Below are 21998 nucleotides of genomic sequence, written 5' to 3'. Positions count from 1 at the left end.
CTACAGTTAGAAAAACAGATCAAATTGAGCCCAGTATTAGCGTGATCAATTCTGCTATCAGGTTCATCTGTTAACTCATTGACCGCCATGCTGTTTTCCCATCTCTACTCCATGGCGCCAGCGTTATTGACCATTTTAGCGATGTTTGCGGACCCATCGTGTGTTCTGTATTATAGCTATGGAGACAATAGTATGGCTCATTTGACAGGCATTGTTCATAGTCCAACACTGACTAACCAGTTCATTTCTACATACTTTAGTTTGTGCGCTATTCCATGCTAAACATGACCCCTTTCCAAAATAATCCAGTATTTTTTCCTAGATTGCGAGATATGATGCGTTATATGCATTATGCCCAAATTGTTCGGGTTGCTCGCCTGAAACTCCAAATACTTTTACCTCGAAACTGCGATCGTTACCAAAAGCATGTTTAAGTCCGGTAAAATACGACACTGTGATCGGTACAAAAGCATGTTTTAGGTTAAAAAGAATACCAGCAGGTTACCTAAAATAGACCTTACCTCAGTCAGACGGTACTTCAAAATGAATAAATCCCAGTCATCCCATGGCGATCGCAATTACTCGTGTATATTGGGCATGGCTATCAGACCGGAAACAATAGGTCTGAGGCACCAAATCTCTGACCGATTTCTATGTCCTGGTCCACTCCCGAGGCGGAAGCAGCCGGAGGTAACTCAGTACTGGAAGACAACTGATATCCCCAGTTCAAAAGGTAGGCGATACTGCCACCTGGCAAGATTCAATCGTCATTGCAATTCCAATGTAGGCAGCTGTGCCAGGGAGACACAGGCAGCTCCGAGCCAGTGTTTAGAACGGGGATCAAAGGAAAAAGATCAAAGTATCCAAACACGAGTACTCGTTTTTTTGCGCTCAAGCGTTGGCGACAAAACACAAGTATACTCGTTTTTGGCGCCCAATGAGTTAATAGTCTGATGTTACAAACTTCTCAATTTGTAACATCAGGTTCCTTTTAACATCAACAAGTAACCACGTTCCGTTTCATCCATAAAAAGGGACAGACAGCCCTCTATAGAGAAATAGGGGGAGTGTGAAAGAAAAAGAGACACAAGTGGGATCTTAGAAAAAAAAGAAAGAAAGACAGACAGAAGACAAACTGCAAGAACAAAGTTCATTTTCTCTCTGTCCTCTTCATGCCAACCTAAAGAGGCTTGACTGCTGTTCAAACGATTAGGATATAACTTCTAGGAAGAACCATTAGGATATAACCTCTAGGAAAAACGACTAAGAGATAACCTCTAGTAAAAATGACTAGGAGATAAGCTCTAGGAAAAATTACTTGGTTATAACCTCTAGGAAAAACGACTAGGAGATAACCTCTAGGAAAAACAACTAGGAGATCAGTTCTAGGAAAAAGCATTAGGATATAACATCTAGGAAGAATGACTAGGAGATAAGCTCTAGGAAAAAGCATTAAGATATAACATCTAGGAAGAATGACTAGGAGATAACCTTTAGGAAAACGACTAGGATATAACCTAAAGAGGATTGGCCATGGTTTATATAAAAACGACTAGGATAATATAAAACACACTTGACATATGGAAGGCTTCAGAAGAAGGCCTAATAAATCAGTAAAGCAGCCTGCTGCTGTGAGACCCGGTGTTCAGATTTATCTCTTAACCTTCCCACCCGTGGGAAACACACCCAGCCTTTCCTTCCTAGTCATATCAAAACAACAACATGCATATCAACCAGAACTATGAGAAAGTGTGCAAATAAGCACCTCATCATAGTTATGTGCACTGTGCCCACACACACGCACACGCACGTATAGACTAAACTGTAGAGGTATTTGTCCTGGTTCAGCCCTGGATAGATTTACGAGAGGAGCAGCCACATCCATTAGCACATGCCTTGGCCTGCGGTGCTCATGCTCGGGTCCTAATATAGGCTATACACTCTAGTTATGTTCACTTTCACAGGCACACAAAATAATGCAATGGCTGGTCTGTTAGCCATCATTATCTTCAAGTTCAACAGCGGAGAGAGAGCCCTTGAAGAAAGTCTGAGACACAAAGGGTTGATCCTTAACAGCCCAAGAAAATAAATCTCCAAGTGCTAAAATGATTCCACTAAGTTCCGCTGATATCAATGCATATATAGACACATGCACAGAATCCCACAACAAGCGACCCCTTGTCTGTCTCACTGCCTGAGTGCATTGGGTTCATCGAGTTCACCACCACAACAACTACCACCACCAGCTTCATATTACAGGGAAGAGGATTTCTAGAGTTTTGCAACTTAGTGTATCCACAAAGCATTTCTCCCCCCTCCATTAATTCCTACTCACCTCTCTTCTCCAGCAGGCAAAATCTAAGGTCGCTTTCGCTCTCTCTCTCACTGCTCAGCTGTTCACTCCTTCACCCTCTCCTCCTATCCTGTTCTCCCACTTTTCCTCCCTCGCCCCTCCTTCCTCTTCCTTCCGTCCCTCCCTCCCTCATCATCCTCCTCCTCTCTCCACCTCCCTCCGCTTGACAAGACAATGTAAACAGTAGGCCTTTACATAATATATATATCTCTGCTTTCTCTTCTGTCTGGGGCATCTAATCAGCCTTTTTCTTGCCAGGGTGCCAGCAGTGAGGCCCACAGAGGGGCACCCAGCATGGCCCAACTGCTTCATGCCCTCCAACTGTGCCAGCTGGGTGAGCGCCAGGACTCTCATAAAACACTAACGGTTTACAAGGACTAGTCATCCCTTCCTCCCCTTTCCCTCCTCTGTTTGCCCTCCTCCTTCACATCCTGTCATCCGTCGACACAAGGGAAAGAGGAGTACAGTTCTCTCTCTCTCTCCTAAACTAACAGCTTGTAAGTAGGGGTGTAACAACGCATCGATCTGGATTGACGTATGGATATCATCCATGATATTGAAAACGTAGATACAATAAAATATTCCTTTATCGATCCCCTTGGGGGAAATTCAGGAATCATAGCAGCATGGGGGAGGGTATGGGCACGGTAATAGAAGAAAATCATTTTAAAGATATTTTATTTTGACATTCCCGTGGCATGTCACCGCTCTGTTCCAAGAGCACCGCCTTCCTAAACTTTCAAACAGTGCTAGCACCAGGCAAATAACGGCAAGCAGCCAAGAAAAAGACAATGAGGATATTTACTCCCCTCTCGGGAATAAATCGGCAGTGTGGAAACATTTTGGATCTGGGAGAAAATACGTGTTTTGGGCAGAAGTGAAAAGGGTTGTGTCATTTTCCCACCACAGCACGGTAGCAACCGCAGTTTTGAAAGAGTAGCAGAAGTTGCCTGGGATTCCAGAACGCAAACTGAAACAAGACATGCGCAACATGCAGTTGGTTTGATGTGTTGGTGTGGTTTTTGGAGCATCGAACTGCAGTGTGCACTTCACTCCTGGACAGAAAACTAAGGAAAAGCACAAATTATGTAAATACACTCAACGATAGTGACATCACTGATAGTGACATCACTGCAGCTGAAGACTTTTAAGGAGGTTAAGGAGTATTTAAGTATCTCAGAGGAAGGCTCCACTTTAGTAACGGAGATGAAGCAGACTATGGCCAGGGAGCTTTAACAGTGCAGCAAGACACAACATTCAAGAAGTTGTCATTTTAAGTGAGGAGGAGAGAGATGCAACTTTCCTGTCTCATACGTGAGGCTGCAGAAATATGATATTGTCTCATATTGATCGCAGGCCCCTGAATTTAATTGAAGTCGTATCATGGGACACTTTATGAAAAGATATTTTGTTGTGACTCACTTATCACGCACAATGGTGCAGACATTCACTGGACTTTAGGAGCAGAGTGAGGGCTCCTTTAACACAATGAGCGCCACGCATCATGAGCATCTTATACGTCTCACTGCCAGTAATGTAAGCCTATGGAGTCGCTCACCTTCTTTGCAGGGCTATAACTTTTTAAATATTATAGCTATATCGACATTACTATGGCCCATTCAACATCGGGTATCCATCGTTCCCGATGTGGGAACGTTATATTTTCCCATTCATACATTGTCGTGTTAATACCGTCGTGAATATAAGTATGTTTTTAGAGTGTAGAGCAGTCATTCCTAGAATGCGAGTTATAGGCCCTGACGCATATTATACATAATTGATTGGCGTTTCGTTCCTATACACGCTATATTAAAAAATTCAAATGCATATGATCGGTATACATTATGCTCCATCATGCGTGAAGGAAAGGGGGGGGGGGTCGTTTATGATTCCTTGATTGTCAGTAATGGCTTTCTTTAGTACGACATCATACGTTGATCAGATGGATTGCAATGAAATAAATGGACAATCAAGCTGGAATTAACGTTAGATTCCTCTTACCTGTGGCCGATGAGTCTGGAGAAAAAATATTCCAATTATTTGACTTCCATCTGCTAGATCCATTTTCCGTTTGTACAACGCAATAAACGCCGAAAGCATATTGATTCTTGCGTCTCGAAAGCAATCCAATGCACTAGAGTGTTTGTCTGGATCCACATAACAAGAGAGCTCTGCCTGGAACATTTTCCCCAATGCACCGAACGCACCATCCGGTTGAGAGTGGAGTGCAACTCGCCCGAAATCCACCAGGCGGCGGTATTGAGCCGTTGCAATATCCGACAGAGTCCACAGTCTCCCGGAGCCTTGCTGGATGAATTATGAATGCCAATAGCGAATAAAGGAAATAACAATCATAAAAATGAGTAAACTTGTTATTGGCGTTATTAGATTGGCGCAGAAACTGTTAACACTTTGGGTGCCAAAAACGAGTTAAGTCGTTTCTGGGCCTAAGTCGCTCAGTGCCAAAAACGACTTAAGTCGTTTCTGGGTCGTTTTTCCCTTTTTTTGATATTTTTATTCATTATCCACCCAGGGAGCCTGTTGTTACCATAGGGAATGAGTCTGAGGTCCCCAAGGTGCAATACCGGCCGCATCCCGCTAGACGGCGGTATCGAGCACCCTTTGTAAGTTTGTAACCTTGTATCTTCGCCTGTGGGACGGCCACATGTCTCGGGTTTCATTTTTCCTTGTCGGCCGAGGCGAACCGTTATCCCGGTTCCATTGACGCGCGTCAAATATCCCCAATCCATATGTTGTGGTGGATTATGCCATGGACCAAATCGACATTGGATGTACCAGATGGCGATCAAACAATTGGAATATTATTTTTGGAATACTCCCGATCACAGGTAAGAACGATCCGACGTAAATTTTAGCTTGATCCTGCAATGCTTTTAGACCGATCGGGCTGATAAGCGTTTTTAGTGTTCAATACGAATGCCGTTACTGACAGTCAAATCATCAGAAACAACCCCTCCCCCCCCTTTCATGCATTCATGATGGACCATAATACCTGTGACATAGATCTGATTTAGAAATAATAGCGTGTACAGGCAAGAAATGGCAACTTTACACCCCCTACTTATAAGCCTGGCTGCATATTCCTGGATATTTAACAAAACAAACTAAAAAGATTTAACAAAACCATTATCAGGAGAAATATTTTTCCCATTAGTTTGAAATGGTCACAATAAAAAAATTATGTAACAACTCTTGACAGGATGCATGCAGAGCCGGCAGGATTCAACATGGAACATTCTTTATTAAATTGTTTTTATGAATAAAATAGCTAGTAGTTACAGCTGCTGAGCTATATAGATAATCTCCATGTGTTATCTCTCCACTCCACGTTATGTTAGTGCTTGATTAATGATTTTAGAAAATGTCAGCTAATGAAGTGACTACTTAAAATCATTAAACGTACAGAGACATGCACACACAGAGAGAGAGAGAGAGAGAGAGAGAGAGAGAGAGAGAGAGAGAAAGAGAGGCTCAGCCCCTCCCATTCCTCATAAAATCACAGAAGATCCCTATTACAGTATTACACACAGAATACGAGCTGCTACCCTCACATAGGCTCTTCAGATCCCCCAAGTGGAAACTGAAAAGATTAAAAAACGAATTTGTTCCACATTCAATATGCCTACTTAACAAGCAGGATAGAAATGTGGTCCAACCTACACGGGATAGGACAATATAAAAGGGTTGTGCAAATTCAAAATAACGTTGGACATATGACACTGCCACATCAAATTAATGATGTTGGTCGGGAAGGAAGGGGTTGTTTCTCTGATGTCTCGTCTCTATGTCTGTCTATGCTGTAACATGGTTGTCCTATAATGTTCTTCTTTGTAACACAGTATTGTGTTCCGACACAAAACAAATGTCTGTATCAACAGACAATAAATAATGATCTTATCTTATCGGAAAACCAAACGTATCTTCGCCCAGACTCCGCTGTGAGCAGCTTCAGGGTTAGGGTTTTGGGACCAGCTTGATTGATATTAACAGGTAACGTTAGTTTTGGTCATCGAACTATCAGCTTGATATAATCTTTACTATAATCTTTGTGCTCCTAAATATTTTTTCAGATTCCCACACATCTATTTTAGTTACAAATGCTCCTGAAACGCACCGTCATCTTGGCTTTAGACAGAATCATGAGCGGACAATGTGGAAAACTGCTTTGTTGAGTGTTCAGCTGACACTGTTGCAAAGCGTGCGCTCTCCCTCTCACGCACACTGCTCCAGTCACGCATCCACTCAACTCTATTATTAGCTATTATTCTAAAAGTATCGATACTAATAAAATGGAGTATTAGACTGTTTTAACTGCTGGGTATCGCAATACTTTTGTAGTATCGGTGTATCACACAACCCAACATCAATTAAGTTACGCATTGGATTTGTATGTACAAGGTAACACCTCAATCTAATTATTTTAATTTATTATAATCATGGGACATATTCACAAATATTCTGTTTGGTCTGTAGCTGGAAAATATGCTTTTTGGAACTTCTTTAACCTATCATAAAGCTAAATATAGGTCTATTTTACACCAGTGTTTACAAATATTTCTACATTACATCATTTAACTGTTGTAAAGTGTTAGTCTTTGTGTTAAGAACTGAGTCGATCGACATGAGGATGAAAACATGTCTCCATACAGAATATTTATTTTAATTTATTTATTTTTTGGTGGTGGGGCCACCCCTTTGTTTACACTTGGATCACTGACTGGGTGCTTTCAAATATAAAATACCTGGTTAGCATTGGATGTGTATGCACAAGTTAAAATGTTAAATACCAGGTAGATTGTACCTAGGTTGTACTTTAGATTGTATATTGTATATTCCCCTTTACTTACTTTTTTTTACTGTATGAAGCACACTCTCAGGGGCTCATACAGAACCAAGCATTTCACCATAAAGTATGTGTATTTTATTGTGACAATTAACACATTTACGGCCATTCGATATCCCCATCTAGCTATAGCTGGGCCAGCTTTCCATTACACACTTTCACTGTGCGTCACGTTGTTTGTAGAGCTAAATCTATATTTTATATTATAGCTATGGATACAATATCATGGTCATTTGACAGTAAGAACCTTCCGTTCAAGATGCAAAATATTTTTTATTTATAATTTTACCATTCATACGTTCCCGTTTTATACCGTGGTGAATATGAGTGTTATTTCGGAATGATCAGGGCTAATTCCTGTGAGGCTATTTATAAACCGCAACGTGTATTATACCAAATCCATTGGCGTTTTGTCCCTACACACGCTACAATTAAAAAATCAAATGCATATGATGGGTATTATGTTTCATCATGAATGCATGAAAGGGGGGGGGGGGGGGGTCGTTTCTGATTAATTGATTGCCAATAGCGGCATTCGTTATTACCACAACATACGCTGATCAGGGAGATGGCTATGAAAACAATGTACGATCAGGCTGAAATTGACGTAAAATGTGGCCGGTGGGATTCCAAAAAGAATATTCCAATTATTTGATCGCCATCTGGTAGATCGTATGTCCATTTGGTCGACGACATAACCCACCACAGCATAATGAATCGGGGGTGCCGAAAACGATTCAATGCGATCAGGTGAAGCCCTAGGTTCAGGTTAGTAGAAAAGAGCGCCCGGAGCGTTTTCAGTGTGGCACCCGGTCTGGAACAGGGGTTACTGCACTCTCGATACAGCGCTACTAGCAGGATCTGGTCGGTACTGCACCTTCGGAGTCCCAATATGCCTTTTACATGCAAAATACAGCTCCCCGACATTGAATAGGGTATTAAATCGAATAAAAGGGAAAACGATCTTGGCCGTTCCGCTGGCGCCCAATAACGTATATATACACGTGGTTGGCCGGGACGGTGTTAATAAACAAACTTGAACTTGAGCCTATATGTTGGATTCATTATCTTGGTCATCTTGTGTTTGGTCATTGGAAATGTGATTGGGGCAAGTTATTCTGAGGGTGTATCAATGACAGAGAAATTAGAAGAGGGATTCTGATCGTCTCTTCTGTCAGGAGAATTGTAAAACAGTGACAGCCCTAAAGCAGCCCCCCCCCCCCCCCCCCAGGTTCAGACCTTTGGTGCCGGGCGGCTGCAGGTTGTCCCCGGTGAGGGCACACCAGCCCACAGGAAAGACGTCGCGGGAGTCGTACCGGCAGTAGTAGTCAAAGGCCCCCCGCCAGCCGTCGAAGGTGACCAGCACCTCCACGCCGCGTAGGGCGCCCACTGTGGCCGGGCAGATGAAGTGAGGGTTCTTCCGGTCCACTGCCTCCAGCTTCGTGCCCACCTGGAAGGAGTTCTGCTCCGGGGCGGGGGGCTCCTGCTGGGGGTTGGGTGGGACAGAGAAGGAAGGGGAACAGGAAGGGTTCAGGTACGGACGTTGGTCTCCAGTGTATATGAGTGAGTGTGATGTATGTTTGTGCATGAATGTTTTTAATATTTTTTTTTAATCAACATTTTCAGTTTCCACATCAATGTAAATGTGCCAGTTAGCTAATGAGCTAGTTTTCCTCCACACTCCCTGTCTAACATGCATGTCTTTTGGTGTGGGAGGAAACCCACGCAAAAGCAGGCAGCAGTGCTAACCACCATGCCGCCTATAATGTATACTTGATTGAAGGCTGTTGCGCGCCTGTGTGGTTGTAGGTGTGTGTGTGCTGAGCTTGTGAGCCTTGTACAGGTACCTTGTGAAAGATGCGTGTGGGGGCCATCTCAGCCCCATTGAGGGTTTTCAGGAGGAACATGGGCCAGGAGGATGCATTCAGCCGGAAGCCTGGAGGGGAAGTGGACAGATATAGCTGTAATATCTTTTCAATAACATCATCACAAGGGTTAATATCAAACTCATTGTTGTCATTCACTGACACCTAGTGGAGAAAAAAAAGAAAGAAAAACTCACTGAAAACATCAAAACATCAAAGAATATCCACAACCCATTAGGCTTCTTCATACAGCCTTATCTGTTGATGGATGGGAAGATGTGGATGTACCCATTAATTTCAATGTTAAAACTTCACTATAGAAATACTGTAACTGAGGGGTACAATTCCCTGACTGTATTACTAGATATGATACTTACTACCACTACCTTTGTACTTAATATTCGGCCACCCAGTACTCGGCATAAATATATTATGATGAACACTGTCACGTAGATGAAACGGATCCAACACAAATGTACGAATTAGAAATAGGTCTTTATTTCTACACAGCGATGGTGTGTAGAGCAAGCACTTAATCAAATCAATCACATTTATGAATGGGAATTAGTATGCACTTTTATGGCAAGAGTATTCGTCAGTATATCAATAGAGAATGTCCAATCTCTGAAGGCGCAGGTGGTACATATACGACCTGGAATAGTTTAAGGAATAACAGCAATGATACTTTAATGATTATAGGCTGGATACACTAGGGGGGGGGTTAATCCGGTCGCTTGTAAGCCGACAGGAGTAGGAAGGGGGGGGGGGTAGAATCCGGCTGCCTCATCCGGCCAAGGGTATCCCAGGTGAACCCACTGTAGTGCCGTTCAATGCGCCGGCGATCCTTGGACCACAGATGAAAGCAGGTGGACTCTTTGTGGGCCGGCGTCCTCCGGTCCACGGAGGAGAGACGTGAAGCGACCTCGTCTTGCAGAGCGTCTCCTCACCTTGCGTCCTCTCCAGGGGGGGGGGGTTCCAACACACGGCAGTGTCGGGGGTCTTTATCCATGGAATAATCAACGTATACAAAGCATAATCCGTGCCTGGGAAGGCGGGCTGTCGTCGGTAGAATAATCCGGTATACAGGTCCACTCGCTCGTCGGCTCTGGGGCTCCTCGGGTGCAGCTTCACGTGGGGTCAACCACCCTGGATAAGCAGCCAGTTCTCTGCCCGAAACGATGGGGTACTGACTACGGTAGTATTCTCACCGCACGAAGCACTATATATTAACAGACTATTATTAGCTTAATAGACTACGTCCAACTCGACGATATAGTGCCAAATATGACTATTCAAATATTAATATACACGATGTCTCAATACCGATGGTAGGCGAACTTGGCCTTACTCCCACACGTGGCGTCGCGGGGAGGCTTTACGTCTGTGACTCTATTGGAGGGTAAGAAACTGGACTGAAAAGGAAGTCCTACTTTAGTAGCGCAGTATATATACGCACTATGAACAAATAGTCCCATTAGTGGTGCGGTAGCCAGATTCCTACGCGGAACTAGGACTTGTTCGTACATGTTGAGCGGTACGTTTGAACTGGGTCTGAGGGGTATGGCAGCCTGGCACCAAGGTCTCGACCAATAGTAGAATGGAGACTATTATGGGATGTTCAGTAGGCTAGAATGGATATTCAATGCATATTGTACAAGGAATATACAAGGGATATCAGGGAATATTAGAGAATATACAAATACAATTAAATATATATATATAAATAAATATATATATTCGGTTTAATCTGGCCCTTCACAACAGCCACCCCCTGATTGGTCCCAGACCTAATCAGTTAAACAGAGACAGATTAATCGCGTTGTCTATTTACACATAAGGGTTTGCTGTAGGGGTCAGTCAACTTCACAAAGTCATAGGGTTATAGGGTCATGGTCATCATCGATTGTGTCTGGGAGTCGGGGCAGTTCTATGAGCCTCGCCACGGGACGGGTGTAAGTGCGACCCTGGACAAGCACTTCAGCTGCTCGGACCTTGCCGTCGGCACCGGTGATCACTTTGCTTACGCGGCCGGCCGGCCACATAGCTCTGGGCAGTGATTGATCAATAATCATGACGACTGTTCCTTCTGTCAAATTGTCTCTCTCCTTTACCCACTTCTGGCGGGTCTGTAGAGACGGTAGGTAGTGCAGTAGGAAACTGCTCCAAAACTTGTCGGCTAATACTTGGCTGTACCTCCACATTCGTCGGCCGTTCGCTTCTTCAGGCCGGTACATTGTCTGGGGCAGGGTTCGAAATTAACGGGGGCTTGGGGCAAAATGCCCTCGAAAATTGACCAAATGCCCTTGATAATTAGTTAAGCGGGGCAAAAAAAGCCCCAGACAGTTTACTAATTATATATATAATTATATATATGCTCTACAGTGCGTATTTGCCCCTAATAATATGTGTGTGTGCACACCGGAAAAATCATTTACTTGCAGTGCGAGACAGACGAGTGATTGTGAAGATTACAAAACAGCTCCGCTGTTAATAGTTCAGATTGAAACTGGACTGAAATTCAGTTTTTGGGTGGAATGTTTGTTCCAAGGAGGAGGGAGGCGGGGCCCGCTGCGTGTTACAGGGAGATGCTTCCAGGCACTTGAGAGGTGCGAACACAGAGAGAGCGCTCTGCTCTCATCAAGCATTACACTGCTATCTTAACGTTAGCAAGCTAAGCATCTGCATAGCGCGACCCGTGTAACGTTAAGTAACTTGTGTTCGGCGGGGAAAGACCGTTCCATTTGTAACACAACTACAAAGAATAACATCCAAATCCGATCCCGATGCGCATTTCCTTCATTCCACAGCGCTGAGCGCGCAACGTATTTCATTGATCGATCTGGCCAGAGCCTATACTCAGAAACGTTGCGTGTGTGGGGTTTTTCATCAATTTGAAACAAGCCTCTTGACTGTTGGAATTAGGGATGTTAAAAATAAAATATCTAATAATATTATTCAATATTAGACATTCATTGATCCAGAGGCAACCGGTTATTCGTCTGCTATTTGTAGATGTATCAAGAAAACAACACAACTTGCCCTCAGGGACAATAATATTTAATCTATTTAGATAGAGTATGTATGTATTATTTACAGATAATTGAAGGTACGTACCTCAAAACATGAAACCAAGCCATGATGTCACACATCGTGTGTGTGTGTTACTTGAACAATTGTCACTGTGCTCCTAAATTTCTGTGTGCTCCTAAATTTTTATTTAGATTTTATTTATTAACATTTTATTTAGGAGCACATGTGCTCCTTGGGAAAAAGGTTAGCGTAGAGCCCTATATATGGAGACATTAACATTACGTTATCAAACATAGGGATGAAGACTGTAAAAAAAAGTGTCAACAATGTTTTATAATCTTTATGTTAATTTTCATTATAAAAATATTGTGCCCCCGAAATACAAAAAAAGCCCCCGAAAAGCAATTAAGGGGGGCAAAAAAAGCCCTTGAAAAAAAATTTTAATTTCTAACCCTGGTCTGGGGTAACGCGGGATCTAGCCGCCCCATCAGGAGTGTGTTGGGGTCTGCGGAGATAACAGTGCTCAATCCACAGAACACAGGCTTCTTATTCTCAGCCTCCTCCTGACTGGCTTCCCTCGGGATAGGCGTGGTCCACTCTCCTTCCGGGAGCTTTAGGAATGCTGGGCCGTCACTGTAGACATTGCGACGGGTGAGGTCATCCAGGGGCATCCCCCGGGTGATGACGTCAGCTGGGTTCTGTTTTGTATCAACGTAGCACCACTCTGTTTCTCCGGTTAACTCTTCGGTTAAGTCTTGAATCTCGGTGACTCTGACTCCCACGAAGACTTTGTACTTGCATGAGTCCGATTTGATCCAGGCGAGTACCGTCGTGGAATCTGACCACAGGATTGTTCTAGACACCGGTATGGTGAGCTCACGTTGGATGAGCGTGGCTAGGTGCGCTCCGGCTAGGGCTGCGCAGAGCTCTAGACGTGGGATAGATTGTTGCTTGCGTGGGGCTATTCTCGAGCGGGCGAGGACAAATGCTGTGTAGATCTCTCCCCCCCTTTCTTGGGCCCGCAAGTAGGCTACTGATCCGTATGCGACCTCTGAGGCGTCACTGAAGACGTGTAAGTCCATTTTACATGTCTCTGGCCTCACCGTGGGTGGGAAGTAGCTTCGGCGCATATTAACGCCTGGGAGTGAGTGGAGCTCCATCTCCCACTCTCTCCAGGTGGATGCAAGGTGTGCGGGAATGGGGTCGTCCCAGCCCTGGTCCTTGTCCCACAATGCTCGTACAATCATTTTTGCCCTGGTGGTGTACGGTAGAATACATCCTAGCGGGTCATATTGTCGGGCGAGTGTTGTGTACACACTCCGTCTGGTGGTCGGCGCCGCCGCCGGCCTTCCCTGCTCCGTAGTCAGGGGCTTGTGTCTGTAGTGAAGCGAATCCGTTTTGAATCGCCACACCAATCCCAGGGTCATCTCCTGGGCTTCTCCCGGGATTGTAGCCATCCAGGTCTCGCTGCTGGCTGCCTTGTCCTCGGAGGAGAGGCTGCGCAGTACTTGCGGATCGCTGCTGGCCCACTGCCTGAGATCAAAGCCGCCTTTGATCAATGAGGCGCGGAGTTTAATCAGGAGAGCCTCGGCTTCTTCCTGGGTTGAAAGGCTTTGTAGACAGTTGTCTACGTAGAAGCTGTTCTTTACGCTGTGTCGGACCTCTTCGTCCGCTGCTGGGTCCTCTGCTACATGTTTCTGTAGTGCAAATGTAGCACAGCAGGGGCTGCACGTCGTTCCGAAGGGGAGGACTTCCCATTGGTAGATGGCTGGGTGCTCATCTCCTGGCTTCTCTCTCCATAGGAACCGTAACAGGGGCTTGTCCTCCTCTACTAATCTCACCTGCAGGAACATTCCTTTAATGTCCCCGCTGATGGCCACCTTTTCCTGGCGGAAGCGGAGTAGAACGCCGAGTAGGGAGGGGCCGAGTGTGGGACCGGGCAGTAACTCTTTATTCAGATTTTGGGATCCGATCTGGTAGCTGCAGTTAAATACTATGCGGTCTTTACCGTTGTGATGGACCTTGTGGTGAGGCACGTACCACGATTCAGTGGTCTGGTCAGCCTCTTTAATGTCCATCTTTGTGACGTGTCCCGCTGTGATGAGCTTCTCAATCTCAGCGCGGTATACACTCTCTTGGGCGGGGTTCTTGGCTAAGCGCCGCTCCGTGTTCAGCAGGTACCGTTCTGTGGCGTCTGTCTTGGCGTGGAAAGTAGGCATTCCTTCTCGCCGCAGGAGTGGCGTGGCGTATCTCAACACGCCGTTGACCGGGACTCTCTTGGTCCCTGTTTCGAGGAGGTGAATGGCGTAAATGTCATCTTTAGAGCGAATGTCTTTCTTTCCGTTCTTAAAGGGCATTTGTTCCAAGGTCCATAGCCGCTCTACGTGTTGCAGGAGTGCGGTTTCTCCCTCCGTGACTCGGGAGTGGAGACATCTAGTGGCTGTACTTCGGTTGAGAGATTTGGCGAGCTGGCCTTGGAGAGTCCATCCCAAACGGGTCTCGACTGCTGCAGGACAGCCTCGGGGTCCGGTATGAACCCGGTCTATCGGGACAATGAGGTCTGCATGGTCGGAGCCTATCAACAGAACCGGCATAGCATTGTCTATGAGCGGGATCGGTAACTTGCGCAGATGTACATATTTCTCCATCAGCTTGGCGACGGGGTATGTGTACCGCGACAGTCCTATTTCTTGGCTGGTGAAAGCGTCTGTAATCTGGTACCGTCGCTCAGGCTGGCCGCTTGCTGCGATAGAGAATGAGACATTCTCGCCCTTTATCGTCTTCAAATCTCGTCTTATTGTCCGAATTGTCATTTGGGTTTCGCTTCCCCGCAGCCCTAGCTGGGCCGCAGCGGAGGCGAGCAGAAGGGTCTTCTCGGACCCGTCATCGAGGACGGCGTAAGTGTCCAGGACTTTATTCTGGTAGCTTAGTGTCACACGCACTACTTTTAGGAGTACTCGGGCTCCACTGCTGCTGGCGGGATCGATGTACATGACGCTCGCTTTGCTGCTGGATGGTGCGGGTGAAGGGCGCCGTCTGTTACTGTCGTGAAGTATGTCCAGATGGGCTCCATCGCACTTGGTGCACCTTTTCTTTAAGCGGCATTCGGCTGCCATGTGTGAGCGCGCACAGCGAAAACAGCGCTTGTTGGACTTTATCCATTGACTTGCTTCCTCCGCGTTCAGCTTGGGGAAGGAGTCACATTGCGCTAGCCAGTGTTCTTTCTCACAGTAGGGGCACACTATCTTCCACTTCTCCGTTCTGGAGGGGGTACTGTGGCTCCTGCTGCTCGGTACTGACTCCGATTGGTGCATCACAGTCACCGATCTTCTTCCACCATTTAGTCGTCTGGTTCCTTCTCTGGAGCCAGGGGTGCTCCGTCCGAATGTATCTAGCCGTAGGCTGCTGACTTCTCTCGCCAGGAAGTCTGCTAGATCGAGGAGGTTCGGTTCGGGGCCATTCGGGTCTCGGTGGTCTCTCTGTCGCCTAAAACGCTCCTGTCGAGCGGGCGGCAGCTTCTCCAAGATCCTTTCCACATTTGAGTTGGCGTAAAGTTCATGCCTCCCCTTCTCTCTCTGCGCTCCCAACATCCCTACCAGGGACTGCACTCTGATGGACAGGTCGTCCAGTGCTCGATTGTCTATTGCTGGGGGTAAGCGGTCGATGTGTCGGATCTCCTGGATCACGTAATCCCATATGCGCCCATACCTCTGGTCCAATGCTACCAGCGCTGCTGTGTATGGGGTGGTGGAAGTCGCGTAGGCGAGCGCTATATTATGTGCGCGGGGTACCTTTAAGTGCTTCAGTAGGATGGCGTATTTGTGGCGTTCATCCAATACATCCACCAACATGGTCTCCAGACACATGCGGAGTTCTGTATACTGGGCCCGGTTCTCTTGGGTGAAGTCGGGTACCATAGGCGTGCCAATGTATGACGCTGACTGTGGATACATCGGCGAGCGTTGGGGGAGAGGCCTCCTAGGCGAGTCTCCTCCCGCTCCTTGGTATGGGCTGGTACCGGCAGTGTACCATGGCCCGCTTGTCCAGGTGCTGTTCCTCGGTGCGGGTCGTGCGTCGTGCTCACCCGTGTATAGAGTCGGGGGTCTGTAGCGCAGCTCCGCGGGAGTATAGCCTGGGCTGTACCGGACCTCCTGGTCCGGTAGAGTACTGTGCTGTCGTCGGGCGTGGTTCTCCTCCTCTTCGTCTTCAGTTAGGTCATCCAGTGCTTGTAGTCTCTGGTTTAGCCTCTCCACAGGATATGCTGCTCCTTCCCGGTTGCTAGGTCTCGCTTGGACCGGTGGGGGGAGGTGGTCTGTGGGGGGTATAGACCTCGTCTGTTGGTCAAGTTCAGGGTTGTTTACTCGGCTAGGGGATGCCGCCCTGGAGGTGTGTCTAGACGAGTTCCTGGAGCCTCTGGCGGAGGGAGAGGGTGTTGTCCGTCTGATCAGCTGTTCTATTAGTTGCGCTTGCTGTCTGTCGCGCTCTGCGTCCCGTAGAGCACCAGCAGCTGCTCGCTGGCTGTCTGCTCGGTCTCGGGCCACATTCTCTTCTCTCTGAATGCGTCTTATTTCTAGACGTATATGCTCTTCTTCGCTCCGCTGCTGGATCTGCAGTCGGTCGCGTTCAGCAGCGGCGTTCAGGCTGATGAGGAAGGCCTGCTGTAGGGTCCTCTCTGCCTCGCTGGGAGATGGCGGTTGTATAGGGGAGCCTTCCCTCGGGGTACTCCTTGCGGAGCCTTGGAACTCTATCTCCACGGTGCTCTCCCCGTCTTCTTCCGTGCCGAGTTCTCTCTCGGTAGCGTTGTATTCCTCCCGGGACTCATCGGGGACTACTTCTTCAGTACTGGCGGGGTGTGAAGTCATGTCTGGTTCCCACTGGTCCCCACCGTGAACTTGGTCAGTTACATTAGAACCCGTAAGGGCCTCTATGGTCGGGGTAGTCTGGGCGTTGGGGTTAGACATACTTTTACTTTCTAGTTTTACCGCGTTTACTGTTAGTAGAAGACTAGGTTGTTGACTGACAGCGTAAGCCTCTAAGTACTGAGGGAGCCGTCGTTCGCGCTGCGGGTGTTGGTTAGGAGGATCGTTTCGTGGAGTGTTCATCATAGGCCATTTCAATATTAATAACACTATATTAATATTACACTGATTACCCTCCGGCTCGAAGGACCAATTGTAACTGAGGGGTACAATTCCCTGACTGTATTACTAGATATGATACTTACTACCACTACCTTTGTACTTAATATTCGGCCACCCAGTACTCGGCATAAATATATTATGATGAACACTGTCACGTAGATGAAACGGATCCAACACAAATGTACGAATTAGAAATAGGTCTTTATTTCTACACAGCGATGGTGTGTAGAGCAAGCACTTAATCAAATCAATCACATTTATGAATGGGAATTAGTATGCACTTTTATGGCAAGAGTATTCGTCAGTATATCAATAGAGAATGTCCAATCTCTGAAGGCGCAGGTGGTACATATACGACCTGGAATAGTTTAAGGAATAACAGCAATGATACTTTAATGATTATAGGCTGGATACACTAGGGGGGGGTTAATCCGGTCGCTTGTAAGCCGAGTAGGAAGGGGGGGGGGTAGAATCCGGCTGCCTCATCCGGCCAATGGTATCCCAGGTGAACCCACTGTAGTGCCGTTCAATGCGCCGGCGATCCTTGGACCACAGATGAAAGCAGGTGGACTCTTTGTGGGCCGGCGTCCTCCGGTCCACGGAGGAGAGACGTGAAGCGACCTCGTCTTGCAGAGCGTCTCCTCACCTTGCGTCCTCTCCAGGGGGGGGGGGGTTCCAACACACGGCAGTGTCGGGGGTCTTTATCCATGGAATAATCAACGTATACAAAGCATAATCCGTGCCTGGGAAGGCGGGCTGTCGTCGGTAGAATAATCCGGTATACAGGTCCACTCGCTCGTCGGCTCTGGGGCTCCTCGGGTGCAGCTTCACGTGGGGTCAACCACCCTGGATAAGCAGCCAGTTCTCTGCCCGAAACGATGGGGTACTGACTACGGTAGTATTCTCACCGCACGAAGCACTATATATTAACAGACTATTATTAGCTTAATAGACTACGTCCAACTCGACGATATAGTGCCAAATATGACTATTCAAATATTAATATACACGATGTCTCAATACCGATGGTAGGCGAACTTGGCCTTACTCCCACACGTGGCGTCGCGGGGAGGCTTTACGTCTGTGACTCTATTGGAGGGTAAGAAACTGGACTGAAAAGGAAGTCCTACTTTAGTAGCGCAGTATATATACGCACTATGAACAAATAGTCCCATTAGTGGTGCGGTAGCCAGATTCCTACGCGGAACTAGGACTTGTTCGTACATGTTGAGCGGTACGTTTGAACTGGGTCTGAGGGGTATGGCAGCCTGGCACCAAGGTCTCGACCAATAGTAGAATGGAGACTATTATGGGATGTTCAGTAGGCTAGAATGGATATTCAATGCATATTGTACAAGGAATATACAAGGGATATCAGGGAATATTAGAGAATATACAAATACAATTAAATATATATATAAATAAATATATATATTCGGTTTAATCTGGCCCTTCACAACAAATACCACTTCAAGAGCCGGATTACCTGAATAGGGTACCATTCACATTTTAACTGATACCTGGGAATCGATACCGGTAACCGCGGTACCTTATTTCGGTACTTCCATTATTATAACAAAAAAATATTTCTGTTGTAAAACTAAACTAAAGTCTAAACTTCTCAATTTCAACATTGTTATCACACCACAAACTAAAACCCCTCCCTACCTCCCTCTCCCAAACTGTTCCTACAACGATTATTCTTTTTGTTACATTTATTATGTATTATTATTTTTTTAGTTTAAATATCAACATTAGACTGGCCATCCTCAAGGAACTATTATCAAACTCCTCTGACCTCGTCTGGTCTTCCAAAAGACCAGAGATGGGACGTGCACGCACACACACACAAAGGGATAATGGCTTATAGCAGACTTAATGATTTTAAAATATTTCAGATAATTAAATTAACTGTTTATATCATCAACTATCCAGTTAGTAGGGATGCACCGAATGGGAAATTCTTGGCCGAAACCGATACCGAAAATAGAAAACAGTTGGCCGAAAACCGAATGCCGAAAATGATTCATAGAATAGAATTTTTTTTACCAATGTTGTGGAACATTATGATTATGGAAAAATATATGATTATGGCTAAACTTAACTTAAATAATAAATAATCACTATTATGGGTCCATAAAACATTTATTCAGCACTTCTGAATGCATACAGCACATTAATTCCATATTTTCTCTGGCTGCCGCGGCGGACATCTGTGCTCTACTGAGCGCACCTTTCTAGTCCCCAGTTGAATGTGCTCTCTTGACTCGGCACAGTAGACGCGTGACGTGTATGCTCGAGAAAGATTATATTATCAACAACAGACAGCGTCAATGTGAGAAACACTATCCCCCCCCTCTCGCTCTGAATAAGATGCATATTAGATCACTCAGTGATTAACCGCGACGGGCATATAGTAAATAAGGATGTTAAAGACGCATTTATTGGACGCGTTGCGCGCAGAGTTTACATAGAAACAGCGCGACTCCCGACAGCGCGACATCATCACAACAACACGCGTTAGGTTACAGGTTGTTTCTGTTTCGGTATTATATTTTCGGTGAAAAAACTCTTTCGGTAGCCGAAATGTCGGTGCATCCCTACCAGTTAGTATTTATAGTGTAACGTTTGGCTACTTTAAATCATTGAACGTAGAGAGAGAGAGGGAGAGAGGTTCTCTGTGATGTATTAGGTTTGAGTTTGAGCCTTAGTTGCCGTACTTCGAGTGATGTCACACTAGGAAGTCAACACAGAGTTGTACATGGAGCCTGATGCATGTAGCTATATATATATATAAAACGAACAGCCAATAAATGTGAAGTTTTCTTTGAACCTCGGTTGTCAAGCCTTGTCAATATACCCCCCCCCCCCCCCCCCCCCCCCCCCCATCCTCAATAATGGAACTGGTGTTGTGGACTCACTCCAGGGTGTGGACAGCATGTGGACAGCATGTTAGACACATTGGACCCGTTGCCCGCGCTGGTCTGTGTCTTATGAAATGACAATTGCATGTCCTTGAAGGTCTGCGCTGATCTGTGTCTATAATGAAATGACAATTGCATGTCATTGAAGGTCCGCGCTGGTCTGTGTCTATAATAAAATGACAATTGCTCGTCATTGAAGGCTGGTCTGTGTCTAATAATAAAATGACAATTGCACGTCAATGGAATTAGTATAATTTTCCAACTTGTCGAGGCTTAGGTACAGAAATGTGGCACCGATTAGACTGGTGGGGGGGGGGTCCAGTTTCCTCATTTTACTTTTCCGGCGAGCCATCTGAAGAGACTGAAGTGATTGCCAAGCCGGAAAACAATGTGGAATACATATTTACAGTACCCAGCGCTGAATCAATAAACGCGATCGATATTTGGAATGGCGATCAGGAATTGGAATCATCTTTTTGTGAGGTAAGGAATCTATTTGACCAGTCTTGGGGTAATCGGATCTGTTTTCACCTATATATCAGCGTTTGCCCCATATGTGTGTGTGTGTGTGTGTGTGTGTGCGCGCGCTGATCAGGAAATGAGAATAGATTTTTCAGATCGCTTCTATAGCGTGCATAAGTACACATATACTAAATTACAATGTTTTTTGTATATTCCAAAATATTCCAGTAAATGCCGTTTATGACGGAATCTTTATATTTCCTGAAACTTTCAAGAAAACGAGGGCTTTTCAAAATGCTATAAAACGGAAATGAACCGATTAAAAAACGATCCGTTTCGACAATGTTGACTGCAAACAAGTCATTGATAAGCGACGGGCAGATTAGACATGTTTTACCATGTTAACCAGTGGCACTGATAAGTGTTAATAATGCCAAACTTGGAACATAAAAATAAATTAAATAAAAATTAAAAATACAACTGACTTTTCCTACAAATGTGTTATTTAGACATCTGCAATATCCTTGACTGCTGTGGTTTTGGTCTAATAACCACACCCCCTGCCCTCTCCTCTCGCTCATTCACAGAGCTCAGAGGACAAGACAGCTATGCCTATTGATGAGCTGATGGTGACAAATCAACTGAGCCTGTGTCTCTGGATTGCCCACTCTGTGGCTTTTTGTCCCTGGAACTAAAGGTTTGCAAATAGTTTGTGGATAAAACAATACAAAGTTACTGTGATACAGGAATGTGTAAATGTGGCTATTAGTGAACAGCTGTTTGCGCCACACCTTCCCCGTCCTCTCCTCCCGTTCCTCCACTGAGAGGACACCTTCACTGGACGTGCCAATTCCAACAATATTATATTTGGATGTAATTTATCGGTAAAAAAAATTATCAAGAGTTGTCATGACAAATAAAAATGCAGTTACTGGTAACTCGCAGGTGTTGCGCAGATACTGAGGAAAAACGCTGAACCATCCAGATGCACACAGTTCCAAAAAGTATCCATATTTCCTGACCACAAGTATCTTTTGACGGCGTACACAGTGGTTGTATCAGGGCGCAGGAATGTGCGCCTAACTCACCCAGCGGCGGCTGCAGCATGCCCCCATTCTTCTCGCAGTTCCCAATGGGCTGGATCTCGGAGGAGTCCACCAGGCGCCAGAAGTCATTCTTGTTGTCGGAGCCATCCAGGCGCAGGCGTAGCCGCGAGCCCGTCAGGCCCACCACGGTGGCGATGCAGGTGGAGGTGGTTCCGTGGGTCTTGGGCCTCCAGCTTCATCCCCGCCTTGAATTCGTTCACCGGGGGGGTGGTACTCTGGATGTGAGAGGAGGCAGCGGTGGTGGTGGAGGGAG

The 21998-nt window shown here is 45.9% G+C and overlaps 1 protein-coding gene across 1 annotated transcript in view; it reads right to left on the bottom strand.

The window, feature by feature from the left end:
• Positions 1-21957, bottom strand: part of LOC311246203 (polycomb protein SCMH1) — a 69699-nt gene extending 47742 nt beyond the window's left edge. The window contains 4 exon segments of the mRNA XM_084336320.1: positions 8457-8703; positions 9065-9153; positions 21728-21894; positions 21896-21957. Of these exon segments, the coding sequence (XP_084192446.1) occupies positions 8457-8703; positions 9065-9153; positions 21728-21894; positions 21896-21924 (532 nt within the window). The 5' untranslated portion in view covers positions 21925-21957.
• Between the last annotated feature and the right edge of the window lie 41 nt (positions 21958-21998).

This window comes from Notolepis coatsorum (assembly GCF_963971535.1).
Source record: "Notolepis coatsorum genome assembly, chromosome: 19".
Classification (NCBI taxonomy): Eukaryota; Metazoa; Chordata; class Actinopteri; order Aulopiformes; family Paralepididae; genus Notolepis; species Notolepis coatsorum.
The sequence above is the reverse complement of the archived record's forward strand: the minus strand, read 5'-3'. Positions and strand labels throughout refer to the sequence as shown.